The 21,987-nt window shown below is 59.1% G+C and overlaps 2 protein-coding genes across 6 annotated transcripts; both read left to right on the top strand.

Annotated features, from left to right (window-relative positions):
• Positions 1 to 1,363: 1,363 nt before the first annotated feature.
• PTPN7 (protein tyrosine phosphatase non-receptor type 7) lies at positions 1,364 to 12,189 on the top strand. Of its 3 annotated transcripts, none has more exons than XM_087424276.1 (10): positions 1,364 to 1,475; positions 2,517 to 2,689; positions 3,173 to 3,356; positions 3,652 to 3,736; positions 5,187 to 5,263; positions 6,295 to 6,432; positions 6,745 to 6,855; positions 7,561 to 7,718; positions 9,115 to 9,228; positions 9,793 to 12,189. In XM_087424276.1, the coding sequence occupies exons 2-10, from the start codon at positions 2,568 to 2,570 to the stop codon at positions 9,842 to 9,844; spliced, it is 1,041 nt and encodes a 346-aa protein (XP_087280402.1). In that variant the 5' UTR covers positions 1,364 to 1,475; positions 2,517 to 2,567; the 3' UTR covers positions 9,845 to 12,189. The 3 variants fall into 3 exon arrangements, with proteins under 3 accessions (XP_087280402.1, XP_014649636.1, XP_087280401.1); XM_014794150.2 differs by having other exon boundaries at positions 10,134 to 12,189; XM_087424275.1 differs by having other exon boundaries at positions 3,655 to 3,736; positions 10,134 to 12,189.
• Positions 12,190 to 13,145: 956 nt separating this feature from the next.
• On the top strand, positions 13,146 to 21,048 carry ARL8A (ARF like GTPase 8A). Of its 3 annotated transcripts, XM_087424277.1 has the most exons (8): positions 13,209 to 13,352; positions 15,106 to 17,413; positions 17,713 to 17,793; positions 18,159 to 18,232; positions 18,988 to 19,081; positions 19,201 to 19,268; positions 19,443 to 19,513; positions 20,010 to 21,048. In XM_087424277.1, the coding sequence occupies exons 2-8, from the start codon at positions 17,258 to 17,260 to the stop codon at positions 20,057 to 20,059; spliced, it is 594 nt and encodes a 197-aa protein (XP_087280403.1). In that variant the 5' UTR covers positions 13,209 to 13,352; positions 15,106 to 17,257; the 3' UTR covers positions 20,060 to 21,048. The 3 variants fall into 3 exon arrangements, with proteins under 3 accessions (XP_004439008.1, XP_087280403.1, XP_087280404.1); XM_004438951.3 differs by lacking the exon at positions 15,106 to 17,413 and having other exon boundaries at positions 13,146 to 13,352; XM_087424278.1 differs by lacking the exons at positions 13,209 to 13,352; positions 15,106 to 17,413 and adding an exon at positions 13,535 to 14,034.
• The last annotated feature ends 939 nt before the right edge of the window (positions 21,049 to 21,987 follow it).

Here is a 21,987-nt window from a genome sequence, read left to right on the forward strand (position 1 = left end):
CCCCATCTTTGATCCCCAGGGCCCCCACTATCCACCAGTGGAAACACTGGTGGGTTTGGGGGTGGTTGAGGCCGAGGCCAGCCTCAGGTCACTTCCCACAGGTACAGCAGGCATTCCCAGGCTCCTGCCCCCTCCTCCCTGTCCCGGGCACCGGAGCCAGCTACTGCCCAGCTCTGCTCGGCCTCCTCTCAGGGAAGCCACCAACCCCCAGCGGAGCAGGAGCTCGGGGCTCGGAAAGGGGCCAGTCCCAGACCCACTGCCGGAGCGCCGAAGATCATCCTGCTCTTCCTCTCAGCCCTCCCCCCCCACAGGCCAGAGGAAGGCCAGCCCCTCCCCACCACCCCCTGCGTGCCCACCCGTGTGCCTATTGTACATCATTCCTTCTTTGCTGTCACTGTCTGACGGCTGAATCAGAGAAGTGGGAGGAAGAGAGAGGACGGGGATCGTGCGTGTCGGGGGCCAGGTGAAAGGAACGTTACAAGGTGGAAGGAGATGAGCAGTGAGCATGAACCAGCCAGGCTGCTGGCCAGCAAGGGGCCTGCCGAGGCCAGGCGGGGGTGGGCAGTGGAGTCTTGGACGTGGGGCCACTCCCCAGGCCCCAGGCGTCCAGGCGCCCGGGGGCGAAGAAGACATGGGAGAGCCCTGAAGTGAGGGTCAGAGACCGTCCACTATCTGTAAGTCTTCTGAGTAGAGGTTGGGGTTCTGGCAGGAGGCATGGAAGGGGCTGGGGGCCAGGGGAAGCCCCCCAGACTCTCCTACAAGCCATCTCTGCCACCTGCTGCCCAGCAGGCTGGCCATGTCAGACAGAGGCGGCTGAGCGGGTGTGGGGTTCAGGGCCCCGGATGACCCTTCCGGCCCGGCCTGGGCCTTGCCTTCCCACGTGGAGCTAGGACTCCCACCTCCCATCTTCCCCACCCCGACCCAAGTCTGCACCTCCTCTGCTCTGGGAAGAGGCAGCCGTGCTGACCGTGAATTCCCACAGCTTGAAGGGCGAGGGCTCCGGAGCAGAAGCAGAGAAGTGGGAACTAGTCTCTGGCCCAGTTCAGCTGGAACAAGAGCAACCTGGGCTCTCTGTGGGACAGCATGGAGCTGGGGGTCCGCCGAGCTCTGCCCAGCATGCAGGCAGGGGCTGGAGGTGACAGAGACCCCGAGGCACACTGCAGAAGGAGGAGAGTTTGGCAGCTGGGGCACCGGCGTGGTCCACCTCACCTAGTCCCAGGGAGAAGGCCTGGGCCCATGACAAACATGCTGGGACATGGCCAGCCCGCCCCCGAGGGGCACAGGCAGGAGGCACCCGACCCCTGGCGGCGGCGGCAGGCGCAGGAGGGCAGCGTGCAGCTGGGGTGTGCGTGGGTGGCAGCGAGGAGGGGCGGAGGGAGGAAGCTGGCTTCCTGAAGCCTCCTCAGCCCTCAAAGACAGACCGACAGACAGACAGACAGCTGGCAAGAGGCAGCCCGGGGGACACAGCTGCTTCAGTAAGTACCTGAATGGGGTGGGGGGAGTCCCGTGGCCCTGGGGTGGTGTGAACCCTAGGGGGACGGGAGGGCATCTTGGAGGAGAGTGTGAGAGAGGGTGCGTTGGGTGCCACAGTGCTGGGGAAGGGGTGCTGACCTGGCTGACGTCCCCGAGGGGGCGGGTGGGGAGCCACAGGGACCTGCAGCGAGAGCAGAGGCTGAGGAGCCCCTCCCGCTGCTGGGGGGAGCCTCCCTCCACCACCGCCTCTGCATGGCCCACGCTGTCCCTTCACCTCCGTCCCTACGGGCTTAGCTACTAACGCCCCCTCCACCTCGGAAGCTGTGACCCCGGAGATGGGGACCGTCCCCCAGGAGGAGGTGGCCCTACCACCTCCATGCCCCCTCGCGTGCCCCCAGCTGTCGCCTCACCATGCGCTGTCGCTCAAGGCCTTGGTGAGGCCATTTCCTGTGACGGTTGCAGAGGCGGGAGATGGGGGGGATGGGCAGAGGAGGAAGGAAACACCCCCGGCCTCCCTCCCTGGACAGAGACCCCAGACACCAGGATGAACCTGGAAGGGGAAGGACCAGTGAGTAGGAGCGGGTCCTGCTAGGGGCCAGCAGCCCGCAGGCCAACTGGCCCACCCGGTCCCAATGCTGCAAGAGGCCTCAAATTTCCCGTTCAGAGAAGGCCCGCTGGCTAGACTCAGAGGTGCCTTCTGTGAGCCTCTCTCCAGTCGACACGGAGCACATGGGCTGTGTGTCCTCCAGGGACACACTTTGGGCTCTGACAACGTCTTCTCCCCTTTCTGCCTCCTTCTGGATTCCTTCCTATCTTCACCCCCAATCTCAACCCCTTGCTCTAACCCCATACTGCCCACTCCCCTGGGTCCCCTGAAGAGACCTTGGCCTTCCCACGGTGAGAACGACAAAACTGCCTGGGGAACAGAAGACACTCCCAGTGAAAATAGGTGCCAGGGGGCAGAAGGTCTGCTGGGCCTGGGAGCCTCCCTCTGGCCGGTCAGGCAGGCCCGAGGTCTGCAGCTGAGAGGCCCTGTCTTCCAGGAGAACCCCATGGCTGAGTGAGCCTCCCCTGCGCCCAGCTCCCACCCCAGCATGGTCCAGGCCCGTGGGGGGCGCTCCAGAGCACAGTCACTGACCTTGTCTTTGGGGGCAGCCATGACCCAGCCTCCGCCCACCAAGGCACCGGCCAAGAAGCATGTGCGGCTGCAGGAGAGGTGAGATCTGTCTTGGGAGGGAGGCCTCCCCAGCCCTGAGCCCCGTCTGCCCCTCCAGCTCCAACAGCTGAGTCCAGAGGGCCCTTGGCTGTTGACTCCAACCTGGAAAGGAGACCAGATGTGTTCGCTTGCACATCATGTACATGCCCTTTACTTGTCTGGGGCATCAATTCTCACATCCACCAGGCTGGGCTGAGCAGCACCAGAGCGGGGCTGTCTTGAGTCTGGATGTGGGTCTAGGCTTTAGGGCTGGGGCAGGAATGGGCAGAGGTGGGCAGATGGAGGGAGCGGCTGGGTTCCAGGCTGCCCTGTTCTGGCTGAGGAGGAAGACAGGCAACAGGGGACCGGAATCCTTCACTCCACGGGGCCTCTGGGTCAAGGGGAAGACAAGGAGCAGCCTCCTCAGACAGGACCCATAACAATAACAACTGTAGGAGGAGCTCATGTGCTCGGTGCTCACTGGCCCCGGTCCTGTGCTTGCAGGCGGGGCTCCAATGTGGCTCTAATGCTGGACGTGCGGTCCTTGGGGGCTGTGGAGCCCATCTGCTCAGTGAACACACCCCGGGAGGTGACCCTACACTTTCTGCGCACAGCCGGACACCCTCTCACACGCTGGGCCCTGCAGCACCAGCCACCCAGCCCCAAGCAGCTAGAAGAGGAATTCTTGGTAAGAACTCAGGGACCCCACCCCAGGTCCCTCTGCCCTCTGAGTCAGAGGCAGCCAGCTGGCACTATTCTGTCCTGGGCATGGCAGGCATGTCTCCTCTTTGGGCCCTTAGGAAAGAGGACCCCAAGGCTCATGGGAGGAGACCGCTCCTGCTCCCTCTTCTGCCCTCCACCCCATCCAGACCTACATACAACGCCAGGAGGGAATGGCTGGCCCTGCTCTGCTATATGAGGGGGGAAGGGGAGACAAGGCTGGGGAGGGGTGTCAGCTGTTCACTGTTTCCTCCCCCTGCCAGAAGATCCCCTCAAACTTTGTCAGCCCTGAAGACCTGGATATTCCCGGCCACGCCTCCAAGGACAGATACAAGACCATCTTGCCAAGTAAGCACTGCGGCCGGGACCCAGGGAGGCCGCGCTGTCCCTAGGGCTGGAGAGGTTCAGAAGGCAAGACACACAGCCTCCACCAGGGATGAGCCACCTGACCTTCAGCGTCTTCTTCCCACAAAGAAATTCCAAAATCACGCCCTGGCTGGGGGAGGGGCAATAACCATACCCCAGTGAGAAGACAGCCACTCATATTTCAGATGCTTCCCGTGGGCCAGGCACTGCTCAGAGTCCCTTAGGGTAACTCATTTCTCACAATGACCCCACAAAGTTGGTATTATGGTATGATTATCCCCAATTTACAAACAAGGAAACTGAGTCTCAGAGAAGCTGCATAAGTTGCCCGAGGTCACACAGCTAGTTGCACCAAACCTTCCTCCTCCTCTTCCTCCCTGTGGCAAATGCCCAGCAAGGGTTTGCAGAGGAAGAGGCACCATCAGGATGGCTCCCTGAGAGAAGACTTTGGGAAACTCCATGGAGGCAGAGCGGGGATTGCAAGAGAGCAGTGACAGGCTGGAGATGGGGTCACAGAGTGAAAGGGTTGACCCTGCAAGCTCGACAGGCCTGGGCAGCAGCACCTCCTGTGGGTCAGAGGCGGGCTGAGGGCCCGGGGGACTCTCCTTCTCTCCCCTCCTCTCCCCACACAGCAGCCTCACCTGGGCACCCACCTCCAGCCTGAGGCCTCGGCTCCCTGCTCCTGCCGCATTCCAGTGCCCAGGTCCCAGCCCTCTGCCTGCACGAGGGTCAAAGGCTGTCAGCACCCACCCAAGTGGAGGCAGAGGGAGCAGCCTTGCTCTTGGCCTAACTGGAACCAGCTTGAAGCCAGAGAGGGGGAGGTCCTGTGCCTGAGGCTCCCCGGCACCCTGGGTACCTCTGTCCAGAGCCGGCCGGCTGGGAGAGCGAGTCCCCTCTCCTCTCTTCTCCTGACAAGCCAGCTTCTTCACCCTGCTTGGACTGGGTCTGGGGAAGCCCTCCCCCGCAGCGGGAGGTGGTGAGGGGAAACCCGGGGTCTAGGGCTACTTCTCCGCTGTGACTTTAGACAAATCATCTGAATCCCGCATTCACCGTCAGAAAAACTTCTCCCTCCACAACATCTCTTTCTCCATTCCTATGGGCACAATCCTATTCTCCACCCTTACTGGTCTCAAGGCTGGACCGTTGCCGTAACATCCCGTTAGGTCTCTGCTTCTCCGTCCCGTTCCTCGCTGGTCCACCCTACACAGCACCCCCACTTTACCTTCCCAAGTCACGCCACTTAGATCATGCCACTCTACTGCTCAAAAGCATTCTGTGGCTCCTATCGTCTGTGAAACCACCCTTTGGGTACCGGGCAGCTGGCTGTACCTCAGGGGCTATGACAAGCGCAGAAGCCCTGCTCCTCCTGGCCCTGTTGGAGTCGCAATGGTCACCTTTTGGCCTCTGATTTCCGCTGATTTTTATCTCCTAGATCCCCAGAGCCGTGTCTGTCTAGGCCGGGCACAGAGCCAGGAGGACGGAGACTACATCAACGCCAACTACATCCGGGTGAGTGACCCAGCCCCGGCTGGGGCAAGGAATGGGGGACCGAGAGAACAGAGCAAACGTTAAACAACGCCGAAAAGGAGAGACCACCCAGTCTCCTTACCCCAGCCTGCCCACCCTATAAAGGAGGAGGAAGGAGCCATTGTTGAACCCTATCGCCAGCCTCTCGAGGGCTAATCGCTCCCGAGCTCTGCGTGGCAGGTACCAGCACCCACAGGAGCTCTCAGCTGTCCCCCTTCCTGCCTCTTTGGCCTTAACTGGACCCCAAGCAGCCCCTTTTTGTGGAGATAGTTTAACAGCAAGCTGTAGGAACTGGGAAGCAGCTTCACCCACCTTCAACCTCCAACAGCCCCAAATAGATGTAAAGCAACGCTCTCTAGTGGCTCAAAGTGGGCAGGACAGCGGGCAGAGGTGAAAAGCCACTTGCCAGGGACACCATGGGGAATGTGACCTCCCGTTGGTGGCAGAAACCCAGTGGACAGGTGCTCCTCCATCATCTTGAGGAGCAGGAAGTTGAGGATTCTGAAGGGGAGAGCGAAGGGCTGGCGAGGGTGTGCTGCATCTTGCTACTAAATATATAAAAGTAATATGTAAAAGTGAAACATTCATTCAACAGATACACTGTTTTCTCATTTTGTGCAAGTAGAAAGCAGGGGAGGAAAGGGAGACAGGGCACAGAGGACCTGATCCATGCTAGACTCAATATACTTTGTTAAATTTAATCTGCGCTACGTTCATGCAAGATAAATATTATGCTCAGTTTACGGATGAGAACACTGAGGCTATGGAGCTAGAGAAGCTGCTTATGGTGGCACAGCTGGTGAGCAGAAGAACGGGGATTTGAACTCAGATGTTCCTCACTCCAGAACCTGTGTCCTTTCCACCATGCGGCTTCTGGATGTGTGCTTTTGTGCGTGTGTGTCCACGTGTGTGTTCACAGCTTCAGCCTGGTCCTGGGACCTGCAGAGTCCGGGATTCCCAGAGCTCCACACTCAGCGCTTCCCCGTTCCTTCTCCTGTGCATTCCCCTCCCAGGGCTACAACGGGCAGGAGAAGGTCTACATTGCCACCCAGGGACCCATGCCCAATACCGTGGCAGACTTCTGGGAGATGGTGTGGCAGGAAGAAGTGTCACTCATTGTCATGCTGACTCAGCTCCGAGAGAGCAAGGAGGTAGGAGGCAGACCACAGCCCTGGGGACCTCAGAAAGGGCTGCACCCCACCACACACATGCCCCTACTCAGGGCAGCTCAGGACCAGGGTCTCCCTGGGAGCTGAGAACATCTGTGGCCAGGCCCAGCGTGCAGCTCTCAGAAAAGTCCCTGAGATGCACCCACGGAGGCTGTGCACAGTCAGAACGTGGGGTGGGTGAGCACTTCACCTGCAGGCTCCAAGCTCCGGAGACCCCGGCCCGGTGCTGACCCTGCAGTCCCTGCTCCAGCTGATAGACCCTCCTCCCTCTGACCTCCTCTCCCTCCCTCCTAGAAGTGTGTCCTCTATTGGCCCATGGAAGAGGAAACCTATGGGCCCTTCCGGATCCGTGTCCAAGATGTGAAAGAGTGCCCAGAATACACCGTGCGGCAGCTCTCCATCCAGGTAGCGTCCTCGGTGGCCAGGCCTGGTCCCCAGGGAAGTCGGGACACCTCCTGCTTCTCTGGAACTCAAGTCTAAACCTTCTTGAACCCACACCTAAAAGAAGTGCTGGAGGCCCAGAAGGAAGAGATCCGTGGGCAACGTCCTCAGGGAGCCTCTAGTCTAATAGGGCAGAGCCACCAGGAGCTCTCCGTCTCTGCGGAATGGGCCAGGAGAGGAGAGCTGGGGTCCCGGGGTCCCGCTGCGGGAGCCACAGGAGGTCCATAGAGACGTAATGACATAGTGACACACGTAAAAGTGCTTTAAACGTGCGTGCCCTCTATTAGCGTAGAGTGCTTTATACTTTTCAAAGCATTTCTCTATTGACTCGTTACCCTCCAAGCATCCTGGGAAGTAAACCAACAAGACTTGACTGTCCCCATTTTCTGAGTGAAGAAAATGAGGTTAAGAGGCTTGCCCAAAGTGGGGTGCTAGTTGCAGGCAGAGCCAGGACCTGAGCTAGGGTCCTTCCGCTCTCCCTGACGCTGTTTCTTCCGGCACCTCAGAGGAGGGAGCAGTGGGGTGTGATGAGCGGGAAGAGGCTGGCCTGGCCTGCTCGGGCCGTGGCTGCCCCACGGGGACTCCAGCCCTCGCCCTCCTCCGGCCCCAGAAAAGAGGGCGGGCAGTGCCCCCGCCTGGCCCCTGTTCTCAGGCCTGTCCCCATCCTAGCACCAGGAGGAGTGCCGGGCAGTGAAACACGTCCTCTTCTCGGCCTGGCCTGACCACCAGACCCCGGAATCGGCAGGGCCCCTGCTGCGCCTGGTGGCTGAGGTGGAGGAGAGCCCAGAGACAGCTGCCAACCCAGGGCCCATCGTGGTCCACTGCAGGTAGGTGGCCCCTCCCCCCACGGCAGCCAGTGGGCCAGGCTCCCCTTCCCTCCCCACGGGTCTCTCCTGGGAGGGGCTCTAAGCAGAGTAGGCCCAGCAGGCCCAGCTCTCGCTGGGACAGGAAGCTCTAGGTTACCCAGCCAGTGCTCTGTTCTTCTTCCTTCCTGCATGCAGAACTTGGACGTCTGGGCTGGAAACCCCAGCCTGCTGGGGGAGGAGGGAAACCTGGTCCCTGCTGTCAGGGAACTCACACATTCATTCAACAAATGTTTGTTGAAAACCTGTTATTGTCGGTCACAGAGTTAGATGCTAAGGAGACAGGCTTCTGCCCTGACAGACTTTCCGTCTAGTGGGAGAGACAGCAGACAACACAATCAAACACACAGTGGGACAGACCTGTGATGGGGCTGTGTGCACAGCACAGAACCAAGTCGCCCCACCCAGACTTTGGCCAGGAGGAAGGACATCTAAGCTAAGACCTGAAAGGTGAATTAGCCAAGCGAAGAGGGGAAAGAGGAAGCATTCCAGGCGGATGGAACAGCATGTGCAAAGGCCCAGAGATGAAATTTAAAAACGGACACATTGCTAGGAGTAGAGTTAAAGAGCGGGCGCCTGGCCGTGATGTGGGGGGACAGTGGCGAGAGATGAGTCTGGAAGGTAAGTGAAGCCCAGGTGGTGAGGGGCCTCGTAGGACTGGCTAAGAAAGTTGGATTTGCCACTTAAAAAGAATACTTTGGTTACAGAGTAAAACATGGATTGAGGTGGATTAGGGGTGATGCAGGGGACAAGCTGCAAACGAGGAAACCATCTGGGGGTGCAGGACCTAATGGAACACAGAGGCAGAAGTACAGACAGCATGGGCTCCTGACCCCCAGGGCCCTGGATGTGACTGCTGGGAGTCACCAGTGGCCTCCATCAGGGGTTCATGGGAAGGCTTCCTAAGAAGGGAGGCCTGAGAAGGTTCTGAAATAAAGGGCAAGACAGCAGAGTGGAGAGAGGACTGTGGGGGAGCCGAGGGTAAGGGCTGTGAAGACGAGTCTGTGGGGAGGAAGCTGTGGTTAGATAAGGCCAAGGGGTCAGCAAGCCCAGCGTGGTCCCGTCGGTGGGAGACCGCTGTGCACCGCCACGCAGACGAGAGCAGCTCACAACTCCACGGGGGCCGGAGTGTGGCCTGGAAGAGGTGTAGTGAGACCGGTACGATGCAGTCTCCTCCAGTGCCGGCTATGACCCTCAGAGGCGCTGCCACCTTCCTCCATCCTGTCCCCAGCCCAAACAGAGTGCCCTGAGCTCCTCCTGCTTTCTCTATCTGCGGCCTGGCCCCCACGTTCCCCGCTCACCTGGCCCCCGTATTTCCTGGTCTCCCGTGACCTCCCGTCCCCTCCCTGGCCACGTCCAGTGCAGGGATTGGCCGGACCGGCTGCTTCATCGCCACCCGAATTGGCTGTCAACAGCTGCAGGCCCGAGGGGAAGTGGACATTCTGGGCATCGTGTGCCAACTGCGGCTGGACAGGTGGGTCCATGGACATAAATAGGACCGAGAACATTAACCAGTGGCATCGGTGCCTCCCGGGGTCAGAGCAGTCACAGGCGCATGCCACCAAGCACTTCCTGCGAGAAAGGAAGGGGCCCCTTTCACTTAAAGACCTATTTCTTTTGCAACACCCAGGAGAGAATCTCCATCTAGAATTCTAGCTTCGGGCCTAGAATTAGATATGCCACTCTGTGGATTTCCCCAGGCCTTCCATCTCTTTTGTTTTTGTCTTGGTTTTTGCAAATTCCCTACTCAGGGGACTGGCGGGGGAATGGGGTGTGGTTGGTTCTAGACATGAGGCAGCCACAGGAAGTGCACCAGCACTATCCGGTTTTGGAGACAGGGGACCAGGCTGCAAATTCTGTCTTGCAGTTCCCTGAGCTGTCACTGTATTTCTCTGGGCCCCCCTTTCTTATCTAGAGAGAAACAGTGGTCCCTTCCCCAGAGAGCTGTTGTAAGGAATGAGTTAGCTTATGTGAAAGTGTTGGGGGAACATGAGAACCTAATATGCAAATATACAGAATTATTATTTTTACTTTTAAGGTTATTGGGAAGAGGAAATCTTGGGCTCAGGAACATTTCTGGCCCGGCCTGAGGAGCCAGGGCCTGGTTCTGCCCCAGGAGCTGCTGGTCAGAGAAGACCAAGCGCTGGGGTGGAGTGTCACCTCCTCGGCACAGCCAGTCCCGGACTCAGCCCTGAGGAAGGGGCGGGGAGCTTCCCTTGTGGGGAAGGTGCAAGGGGCAGCCAGAAGGGGCGGGAAGCAGAGGATGAAGACACGTGAAGGAGCTGACAGGTTCTCCGGAAAGTCAGGCTCTCCCTGCAGGACCGGGAAGACGTCTGCTCTGACCCTCCTGCGCTCAGGTCTGTGTGCTTCTCCTCACAGGGGCGGGATGATCCAGACTGCGGAGCAGTACCAGTTCCTGCACCACACCTTGGCCCTGTACGCTGCCCAGCTGCCGGGGGAGCCCAGCCCCTGACCCCTGGTGCCCTCCACCAGCCCAGGTGCCAACTTCCCCCAGGCCTGGGAAGCTGGGTCTGGGGAAAGTGGGCCTCATGGCCTGGGGTCCTCCTGGGTGGACATGGGAATGGGATGCCCCCTGGGTAAGCATGTGTGGTCACAGGAAGCTGGCCAGCAAGGACCGAGGCCAGACTCCAGGTCTTCACCGCTGGCCACTCCTCCGCTTCCTTTAGTGGACACTAGGGACAACCTCGCACGACCCTCGAGACTAAAAGATTAGAGCTGGTATTGACAACAGGTCTGAGAAAGAAGCCCAGGTGTCTGATTTGCTATAAAACCTCTAGGAGCTTCAGTCTCTTCCTCTATGACATGGACACTAAGTGCTCTGCTGCCATAAGGGGAAAACAATCAGAGAAGATCCTAGAAGCCGTTCTAGCTGTATCCCCTTCCTGGGGCCAGCAAGAGAGTGATCCCAACATCATCCTCCACGGGGCCCTGCCCAAGGACAGGCCAAACGCCAGAGCTGCGGACAGTCTGGTCCTGACCTCGGTCAAGTTCTCAACATCCTGGCGGTGACTCTGTGCTTCCTCACCCCATACCTATGATGGCTGAATACCCCCCAGAGAGAGCCACGACCCAGACTCCTCCTGTGCCCACACACGGGTCCTGGGAGCATGCTACAGAGGGGACCAGGGCAGGCAGCTGAAATCTCTGGGAGAGGGAAAGTGTGGGGACCCTCACAGGCCCAGAGGGCCACGCTGCCTCTGTAATTGCTGGCTACTCACCCCAGCTGCTCCCTAGGGAGGCCCAGCATCCTGTCTTCCTTCCATGACCTCAGAAGATACCCTGGATACCCAGGAAATCCAGAAGAAAGGAGAGAGGAGACGAAGAGCTTGGCCTGACTGTAGATAACTGGCCCCTGTGCGGCGCTCCGCTCCCTGCGTGTGCAGAGGACACCTGGAGAGCGTGGTTGTTTCCATGCACAATCTGGGTTAAGCCACCCGGGGCAAAGCTGGGGGCTCAGACTGAACTGGGACCCTGGATTTATCTCAGGGCACCCCGGATTTATCTCAGGGCTGACATACACACACCAGGAAGCCATCAAACCCTTTGTCCTTGAATCCAAGATGCGCTGCCCACGGGGATGAAGGAGGCACCCTCCCTCCAGGCACAGAGCCCCTGGGGTCTGCCTCTGCTGATGCCAGTTCTCTGTAGAGCCTCCAAGGAGCTGGAGCCTGGAGAACAGCTGGGCCTCCTCATTCCTGACATCTCCTCTGAGGAACATGCAGCTTTGAAACCGAGGCTAATTTTCTTCATGCTTCCGCTTGGTCTTACTGAGGAGCTCGTCCCTCCTTACAGCCCTGGGAGGTGCTCCCCCACACCTGCACCTTCCCCAACCCCTACGAGGCGCTCACCGTCTGAGCCCGGGAAGCTGGGCAGACAGCCCTCAAGTGCCTGAGATGCCCTGAGCTTGGACCTGGCCAGGAGGGAGGCAACTGCACAGGCCCCTTTCCCTGGGCGCTGTGGCCCCAAGCCTGTTCCAGAACTTAGAGAGTGCGGCTCTGGAAAAGTAGCCAAGTAGGAAAATAAAGAGTTCTTAGATGGCTGATTCACCCCTTCTTTCTGTCTTCTCCTCAGGCCTCTGGAGCCTCTTTATGGCAATAGAGAGAGAGAGAGAGAGCCCATAGGCCAGGAGCAGCTGTAGACCCTCACCCCGGGGTGTGCAATCTTCTAGTTCTTCCAGGGGCACGTGAAAGGAGGTGAAACGGGAGGCAATTTAGGAAATGGGGCAGAGGTGAACCTTAGGAGCCAGAGAGGGACTTAGAAAGGGCAGAATAGGAAGACAACCCTTCATGACCCAGAATATTATGCTGGGCCGACGCTGGGACTCCTCTGCTTTGGCGACCGTCTACTCTTTGGGGCCGTCTGGGGAGGTTTGACAGATGTGGTTGACATTGATGGTTTATGCACCTTTGACTAAAACAACAGACTACATGTGAGGAGGTATGAACACCAAATTCTCAGGAGCACCCAGCATGGGGTGGGGACTGCCTGAAGCCTGGATTCTCAGGGTACCGCCCACCCAGGCTCAGCAGGCCCTGTGGTCAGGGCCTCTGAGGCAGGGGCATCTTGCCAGGCCCTACACATCCCCATCATCAGTTCCTCCCGAAGAAAACTTTGGCTTTTACCAAAGCAGGCCAACTTTCTCATTTGCCACAGATCCTCCTCACTGGAGCCCTCCTGGCAGGATTGTATCCTAAGCATCTTGGTGATCCTAGTGAAGATCGGCATCAGCCTCAAACAGCCATTGCCTGTGGGCCAGAGGCTGCCTAGACAAGTGGTTCTGGTAAACCGCGGTTCTCGAAACAAGATGGAGCATGGGAACACCGAAAGACACGGTTACTCTCGGCTGGGAACATTTTGAGAGGATGAGACTGGGTACCCAGAGATGCTCAGAGGCAAGAGTTCAGGGGACAAAAAGCCTCCCTTTCACAGAGATCTCATCTTCCTGTCCTGGAAAGTGGGTGAACCACCCTTCTTCACCCTGGACATGTTCCTGCTTAACGGGGACCTCACTCGCCTCGGCCCCACCACACTTTAAGGGAGGGTATGCCATAGCGCGCCAGCCTGGGAAGGGAAAAATAGAATTAGACCACTTTCCCCAAGTGCCCCCTACGCCAGCTGCGGGTCGGGCCCTAACCGGAAGCCCACCACCATCCCAGCCCGAGGGAGGAGCACGCGCTGGGGCACTAGCAGGACGCAGGAGGGTGGTGGTGGTGACGGGGGTGGGGAAAGGGAGGGGAGGAGGGGTTGGAGGAGGAGGAGGGAGAGCAGGGAGAGCAGGGAGAGCAGGGAGAGGAGGGGTCGGAGCAGTAGGAGGAGCAGGAGCGGGAGGAGCAGGAGGGCGCGGAGGCCACACCCATCGGCGAGCCGCTCCGGGCGCGAGTCGTCGGCGCCGCGCTGAGCTCCGCCCGCACCGAGCAGCGGGACCCGGGCCGCACCGGGAGGGGCGCCGCGACCATGATCGCTTTGTTCAACAAGCTGCTGGACTGGTTCAAGGCCCTGTTCTGGAAGGAGGAGATGGAGCTCACGCTGGTCGGGCTGCAGTACTCGGGCAAGACCACCTTCGTGAACGTGATCGCGGTACGCGGGCCGGGGCGCGGGGGCCCGTCTCCGCCCTGCTGACCGGGTCTCCACCCTGCACGGCCGGGGCGCCGTCTGCATGGCCGGGCTCGGCCGGGCGCGGGCGGGGGGAGCGGGCCGGGTGCGCGGGGCCTAGCACGGCCGTGGGGACCCGGGGCGCGACCCGCCTCCTACCCGGCCAGGATGGTGCGGCGCTGGGAGGGGACGAGGGGACCAGCGGCCCCGAAGGGTCACGAGGCGGGAGGGACCCGCTGGCGGCCGAGACAGGGCCCCCGGCCTCGAGCACGGGCCATGACGGGGCGAAAGCGCCCGGGCCTTTCCGCGTGCGGGGGGTCGCGGAACCGGGCGGACTGGGCGGCTTGGGGAGGGGGCACCGGGTGGCCAGCCCCACCCCGAAGGCTTAACCCCTGCTTGCCGGAAGAGGAAGCCCGGAGCTCGGCGTGGGGGGGCATCCTCGCGGTGGGGGAATCAGCTGAGGCCTTTGGCCCACGCCCAGGCTCCTCCTCTCCAGGAACCTCCGGTCAGGCGGCTCTAGCAGGGGGTCCCGGGAGGACGGCATCTTTCGGGGAGTTTGGTCTCCACCTGCTCAGAAGTTGCAAGAGGAGGTGCCCCGGCACAGAGGATGAGCCTAAGGGGCACTGCCCACTCTGGGGACCCAGGAGGGTCTGGCTGTGGGGCTTTGGTTAGTAGGACCTAGGTGGGCGATTGTAAGTCTTTCAGGGCCAGGGGACTGGTGGGGAAGGAGTTAAAATCTCTTTCTCAAAAAAAAGAGGAAGATGAGCTTTCTGGGTGTGAGCTGAGGCTGCAGTCACCGCTGCGGCCTGCATTTCAGAGCCCGCGTGTCGGGGCTTTTGGTCTGAGAAAGGCTGGGGCAGAGGCTGGGGTTGTCCAGGGACCTGGCCCCAGGCTCCAAACTGGGGTTTCTGAGACTTGTTGGTTAGCCAGATACTGGCCCGGAATGGCAAGGAGATGGGTCAGCACAGAAGTGTGGCCGGCCAGCCGAGGTGCCTCCTCCTGCCTATGTTGTCGCCCATCCTGCAGAAGAGGCCTCCGGACAGCGCTCCGCATCCCAGAAGGGAGCACTGCCCTAGGCGGGAGGGCAGAGGCAAGGCTGGAGGGGCAGGTACCCCCTGATCACATGTGTGGGTACTGGCTTCCTTTCCCAGACATGTTTTGCAAGTGACCTCTGCCCCTTCCTCCACCCCGTGGCTCCTGGCTCCTCATCTGACTTTGGGCCCATGGGTGGGATCTTCAGGCTGGTGCTGGGGTTTGGGCATGATGGTATCAGGGCCCTCCTGCTTAGACTGGGCCTCGACGTGGGCTCTCGGCTCCCTGAGCAGGAGCACAGCAGCTGGACTCTGATCCTGCGGGCCTGGGTGGCTCGGTTTCTAGGCGTTTAGATCTGGAAGCTGTCTCTGGGGTGAGGCCAGGAGGAGAAACAAGTGACTGCTGCCCTGGTGGCTCAGCCGAGGTGTCACCTCCAGTCTCCGGGGAAGCTCTCCTCCTGGAGCGTTTATTGGAGCCATGTCCTGGACAGGAATCCACGGGTACCCAGGTGGGTTCCGTGTCTTGGTCAGGAGGGTCTCCTCTAGACCAGCATGATAACAGAGTGGGCCGCTCCAGCAGGTCAGGAACAGAGCTCTGGAGTGACAAATTCCACTGCCAGGAACATCTGTAATGTACAGGGAAGGCCCCCCAGCCCCAGCCCATGTGTTCCCCTTTTTGGTATTAAATTTCTCGCTTCAACTTGCAGATCCTAAAAGTACAAGCTGACTTTCCTTCTAACAAGACTTCCCAAGAACAACCACCCCTGGGGGCTGCAGTGGGCGCCCCAGCATCAGGGTGACCCTGTGTTCCCGGACCCTCTGGGGCCACCACAGTGGCGTTTCTGCCCACCTGCGTGTCGTCACAATCGCGTGTCTTTCAGAAAGAAACCAAGAGTCGGGACCCCTGGACCCTGCCCCCGTGCCCACCTCTGACTCCACATCACCTTTGCCTGCCCATTTGGCCCCTGTTTGTCTCAGCTTTTCCCTCATTTGGCTTTTTCTCCTCACTCTGTGAGGTTGGACTGTAAATAGAAATTGACTTTATGTGTCTGGCTGCTCCTCAGGCTAATTAAGCCGGAAAGAAATTATATAGAGACTTTACAGTGCTTCTAAGAATGGAAACTGATCTTTTGACTTCTGAAGAAGTTGTGATGCTAGAAAGTAGATGTTTTTCCTGAGGGAAGCAAGAGGACCATTTTCAAATATTTAAAAGTGTAAAGGACTGTCCTATGGAGGAGCTAGTCTTGGGGTACCCAGGGGTGAAAGTTATAGGAAGTTGGACTTTTGACTCATTGTGAAGGACTTTTAGAGAGTTGGAGCTGACCAAGAGGGCGTGAGCCAGAGGGCATTCAAGTATTCAAGTCTGACACGAGAGGTTGGCCCGGATGACTTAGGGTTACTTGTGACCTTAAATGAGGAGCTTGTGTTGGGGGGCATTAGCAGAGAGATGAAGTCATAAGCTGGTTCCAGTTTAGCTCTGACTCACAGCTGCACTGGGACCACTGGGACCCAGAGCCTGGCTCCCTGAATGTCCTCATGCGTCCCCCTTGGGCCAAGATCACAGCTGCTAGGCTGGGCTTTTTGTTCATGCGGGAGCCAAGAGCAGTGGAGGTTCCTCACGCTGCGTCCAGATCATTTCCAGGCACTCTGAGAGCCTAATCCACCAGTCTCCAGGAAGCCAGAGCCCTTCTCCGCATTTCACAGAAGAAGCCTGAGGCCCAGAGAGGTCAAAATGTCTTGTCCCAGCTCCTCCACAATGGGGACGACAAGAACTGGGCTTCCGTCCTCAGACTCTGTGTCCCTGAGCAGCCGCCGGGGCCGAGGTGGACTTCATCCAGCAGGGCCCCACCCCCGCCCGGCCCCTGCCACATCTGGGTGTTGAGACCGCGGGCGGTCCTGCCTGCTTGGCCAGGAGAGGAGCAGTCCTCCCTGGGGACTCTCCCTTTTCTTCAGGGACTCCTAACTTTTAGGGGCTCTTGGACCATTTGGTATCTGATAAAATTAGAGACGCTTTCCCCAGAGAAGTGTACGTGCAGACAAAACCTGGCCATACACATTGTGTGCAATTGCTGGGGGTCCCAGGACTCTCTGAGCTCATCTGTGGCCCCCAGATTAGGAACCCTTCTCCACCCTGTCATGAACGTCAGTTGTAGGTCCTCAGTTCTCACCTCCGAGGGCCTTGGTGACTGAGTTTGGGGGATTCCTGCAGATAAAAGAGATCACTCACTCATTCAGATGGGACCTCGGGGTCTTCCTCCAGACTTACAGGCTCTGAATGGGAGGCCATCATCTCCCACCCCTTGGCCAATAGCCAGAGCCCCTGACCTCTTTATGTGACCTGAGGCAAATTCTTCCTCCCACCTGGAAGAAGCAAATGGCAGGCAAAGGAACAGCGCTGTCCCCTCAGGGTCAGGTTAGGGAAGCCCCATCTCTAGCCTGGTCTGGGGGTGAGCAGAAGTGTCCTTCATGTGAACATGCAATGACCTTGGGAGGACCTTGGTCTGGCCTTATTTGAGGGCTGTGACTAGTCCAGAACAATCTAGAGATCTTGGAGACAATGTAGAGGGGAGAAATAAAAATTATCAGGATTTGAAGATGGCCTATGGGAAGTGGAGTTACAGTCAACTCCTAGTTATTCAGCAAACATGTACGAATGTTAATATAGACACGTTCCTCTCTGCAAGAAGTTCTCCATCTGTTGGGAGACACAAAAGTCAACAGATCATACGGACTGTGGATTATCCATCCTAACAAATGGAGTGTAGACAAATGAGCCCAAATCGCGGATAATCCTGAAATTGCTTGCGTGCACTGCATTTTGGGGGTGGCCGATTTACCTTCCCAAAAATTTTGAATTGAATGTTTACTGCCAGTTTGAAAGTCCATTTGCTCCCCTTGAGGTCCCCTTGGCTGTTTCCTGGGGCTGCGCGGGTTCCTCTGCTGGGGGTAGACTGCTCTTCTGCTCCACTGGAGTCTAAAGATGGTAAAGAGGATTCTGTTCCAGGAGAGACGCAGGTTAGACCTCAGAAAGGATTCTCTGGGCTAGGGGAGAGGCTGTGATTGCCTGAAGAAGACAGGCCTCTTCATTCACGGGAGAGCTCCGGGAGCGGGTGGATACCAGGGTCGGTTACGGCTGGTCCTGCCGGAAAGCAAGGGACGCTTCAAGAGATGCCCCCTGACCCCAGGCACACCTGAGAAGTCCCGGCCTGGCCTCCACGTTATTCTTGAAGCCTCTTGGTCTGGGGTCATCGGGGACGGCTCGTCGGGGTCCTGTTGATTTTTGCCCCTTTTCCAATTCTGGCTCTTCCTTCTAGTCAGGACAGTTCAACGAGGACATGATCCCCACTGTGGGTTTCAACATGCGCAAGATCACCAAAGGGAATGTGACCATCAAGGTGAGGGCAGGAAGCCGAAACTGTGGGCATGAGTTAGGGGGCCGCAGAAGATCGTGTGTGTGCGCGCGTGCACGTGTCTGTGCGTGTGTGGTGTGTGTGTCTTGGGGTGGGGGGTCCCGCAGGAGTTGGGGGAGCCCGCTGAGCTCCTGGGAGGAGAAGCTAAAGGATAGCAGAGGCGAGTGGGCCGGGCAGTGGGCAGTCAGAGGGTGGAGGGAGGAGGACTCCGGGGCAGAGGAGCCCCAGTGGGCGAGGCGGGGGATGGTCAGTTAGGAGGGGTAGGGTAGGTGGTAGGGCCAGTCACTTGGAGCCAAGAGGGGTTTGGTTTCTTGTCCGCTGCTGAGATGTCTCCCTGCCTTCTCGCCCAGCTCTGGGACATTGGGGGCCAGCCCCGATTCCGCAGCATGTGGGAGCGCTACTGCCGAGGAGTGAGCGCCATCGTGTAAGTGCTGCGCGGGTGCCGTGGCCTCTCCACCTCCCTGGGCCCCAGCCTCACAGCCTGTGCAGACCCAAGTGGATTAGTCCTAATCCCAGTCCATGACGCCACGCCAGCACGGCCGCCTTCACTGGGCCCTGCTCTCTTATCTGGTACACGCGCTGGGCCCTGCGCCGGTCTGCAAACCAGGGTTCAGGTGGCACCTGTGCGTCCTCGTTGTCCCCCTGCCTCCCCCACTCAGAGTCATAGCTCTCCTGAATTTTGTGCAATTTAAATGGTTCATTCCCTTACTCTTTAAATATAATTTTATCCTACATATATATGCCCAAACAAAAGATTATTTGGTTTTCCTTGTTTTTAACCTGACTTTTTAAAAGTATCTTCCTGCAAGAAAATCTTCTGGGGCTTCCTTTGGTTTTTTCACTCAACCTTATCTGGTATTCCCATGAGAACATAAGAGGGTCCCTTTGGGAGGGACTTGCGTCCAACCCTAAAGGGTCCAAGCTTTGCACGTGGGTAGCAGCTTCTCCAGAGGGGACTTCGGGGGTGGGATAACAGCAGCGTCCCTGCAGCTTTTCACTCCCATCCATTCAGAAAATGTGCCCTGAGCATCTGCCCTGAGCAGGCCCAGGGAGCCCAGACATGCAGAGGTGAGTGAGCGGGAGCGAGGCATTTTCTCCTCTGAGCAGCAGCTCCTTCTCTTCCCTCTCAGCCTGTGGTGTCAACACACCTGTCCTCCCCCCCCCCCCACCGTCCCCCAGGTACATGGTGGACGCCGCTGACCAGGAGAAGATCGAGGCCTCCAAGAATGAGCTCCACAACCTGCTGGACAAACCCCAGCTGCAGGGCATCCCGGTCAGCCAGCCTGGTGGACTGGGAGGGGCAGGGGCTGGGCGCAGCAGCGGGGAGAGGCAGTGGGGCGGCTGCTGCCGGCCCCTCACCTGGACACCCGGCCTTGTGCCCCCTCTCTGTAGGTCTTAGTCCTGGGTAACAAGCGGGACCTCCCGGGAGCATTGGACGAGAAGGAGCTGATTGAGAAAATGTGAGTTTGGCGACTTCTCTGTCCTTGCTCCCTGCTCCCCAAATTCCCCAGGCACCGAGGACCAGCGGCTGGCTGCTGCCTCCAGTGTCCACCACATGGTGGCAGCAGAGCCCACCTTTCCGGGAGCCCCGCCCTCCCCGTGTGGCCCCAGCGACTCTGCTCTGGTTCCCCCAGGAATCTGTCTGCCATCCAGGACCGGGAGATCTGCTGCTACTCCATCTCCTGCAAAGAGAAGGACAACATTGGTGCGTGGGCTTGGGGAGTAGCCGTGGGCCGGGAAGGAGAGGACTGGAGAGGAGAGGCCTCCTGGGTGTCTCCGTGCTGGCTCTCAGGGTTCTGACTCCTCCACTTTCCTGGGAGCCCCAAGCTCTAGTTCCCGCCCCCCCCGGGAGGACAGGCAGCCGGAGGCCAGATGCTGAGCGTTATCCCTGCTTTGCCATCAGCTGGTCCTGTGATCTTGGGCAAACCACTCCCGTCCTTGGGCCTTAGTTCCACCGGTAACGTCACATGCTTGGTGGGCGATTCCCAGGCCCTTCCAGCTCTGACGCCCCAGGCTCGTCTCTTTCACAGCACCCAGGCGCCCCACCGCCCATCTGGGGCTCTCTGGAGCTTGACAGCTCTGGGCTTCTTGTGCCCTTGGAGCTGACCTGGCTGCAGTTTTGGGGGCCCTGGGCTCCACATGTCTACCTCCCTGGCGGGCCCAGCAGGGGAAGCCCTGTAACCTCTCTTGTCCCCCCCCAGACATCACCCTACAGTGGCTTATTCAACACTCCAAGTCGCGGAGAAGCTGAGGCCGCGGCCCTCTCCCTGGGACCAGGACCACATCCTCCAGACCTGACGCCGAGCTCCCCGCCCACCCCGCCACCCCCCGAGCCCTCCCCTCCTCACTGGGTGTGGGGCGGGGCCTCTGGGGATCCCAGAGTCCTGTTCTGCTGAGGTTGCAACTCCTGATTTTATTGTAAAGTAAACCGATCCCATTCTGCTCCCTAACCTCACCCTCCCCGCCTCCTCCCCAGCCGCCCTGCTTCCCTCCCTCAGCAGCCCTGGCCCCACAGCCCTTGCCCCTCCCTGGCCTGCTCCTCAACTGACCCTCCCCAGCACTCTTCTTACTGTCTGTGTGTACAGTATATATATGTATATATATTTTAATTTTTAATTTAAGCAAAGACTAAAATCAACCATTTGATGCTGCAGGGGCCAGTCAGGATCTGGGGGGGTGGTCTGGAGAGAAGGAAAGAAACGCGGGTTGGCTTGGGGCAGGTTCAGACCAGGAGGGGTGAAGGCTGGCGCCTGGGACAGGAGCCAGCCTGGGCACTGGTGGCCGTCCCCATGTCTGCCTGTTCCTGCTCCCAGTCTGGCTTGTCTCTGCAGCGCTTGAATGTCATGGGCTGATGGGAGCCTCCAGAGGCACCCTCTCAGCCCCCGTCTCCGCAGGCCACCAGGCACAACTAGGAGCCAGAGACCAGTGGCCGAAGGGGCAGGAGGCCAGCGTGCCCCAACCCTGGCTCCCGGCCCCCACCCCTCCCAGGCCCCCCCATGGGCCGTGTCATTCTCTGTGCTCATTTTGCAGAGCTGCACAAGGAGAGCACTCAGCAGGGGCTGGTCCTTGGGTTTTGTTTTCTGTTGTTCGTTTATTTAATGATTTGTAAAGTGACGTTCCTCTTCCTTTTTTACACTTTTCAGCTCATACTTAACCTCTGTTTGGAAGATGATTCTTGTAACTGTACATTTTTTTGCCTCCTAATAACAATGACAAGAATAAATTACCGATTTTGTGTTGGGGGGGTGTGTGGTGCCAATTATTTTTCCGTAGATGGCGTGGAACGACTGGCAGGCTGGGGACACCGGCGCACCCCCACACTGGGCACACACGGCCACAGAGAGGGAGGCACGTGCCACGCCAGGCACACAATGCCGCCTCACAGAGCCGCCTCCCGCGGGCGTGCCCGGCCTCCCGCTTCGCCCCTTTCTCCTTCTTGTTGCACTTTCACGAGGCCCCAGCCTGGAGTTTGCAGCTGCTGAGTGGAGCCAAGGAGGTGTGTTTAGGAACTGCCGGGGCCTGGGTCAGTGTGGCCAGAACCTGACCCTGCACCCCGTGTGTGCAGACTGAGCCAGTGTCCTTAGGTCACTTCAGGGCCCCACCTGCAGCCAGAACTCTGTCCGCACTCTCCTGGAGCCGGTTAATTGTCCTCCGGGGCAGTGCCGGGCCTGCAGAGCCTGATGGCTTCCCCCCCACATTTCTCTGTGGGTGTTCGTGCCACTGGTTTCCCGGGGGAGGCCGTCCCCTCTCTCCTCTGCCCAATTCCAGTCCTCCCCCAACCCAGCCTGGTTGCCCACAGCTGCTGCCTCAGAGCCTGCGGGCCCTGCGCACCCCAATCGGAGGCCATCTTGACCCAGTTTTACGGAGGCCCCGCCTCTCCCTGCTCCATCTCCCGCAGCCTCCCTTCACCCTGGAAACCGAACAGACCTGGCGGGACTCTCATCCTTCTCGACCTGCCTCACGGGAAGAAGGAGCCTCGTTCCCTGAGTTCCTGGGCCTGCCCGTTGGCTCTGAACCTCCCCTGCTCGTCCTTGGTCCCCAGTGCTTCCTCCTGGAGGCACCCTCTGGTCATCAGCGCTGTCAGAGATGTGCCTCACCCAGAGAGAGTCCTCGGGGCTAGAGGAGTTGGAGGACAGAATGTGGATAGAGTTTGGCAAATGGAGCTGAGTGATTTTAGAG

The sequence above is a fragment of the Ceratotherium simum genome, chromosome 36, assembly GCF_057802395.1.
Source record: "Ceratotherium simum simum isolate JZ-2026a chromosome 36, ASM5780239v1, whole genome shotgun sequence".
NCBI classification, from domain to species: Eukaryota; Metazoa; Chordata; class Mammalia; order Perissodactyla; family Rhinocerotidae; genus Ceratotherium; species Ceratotherium simum.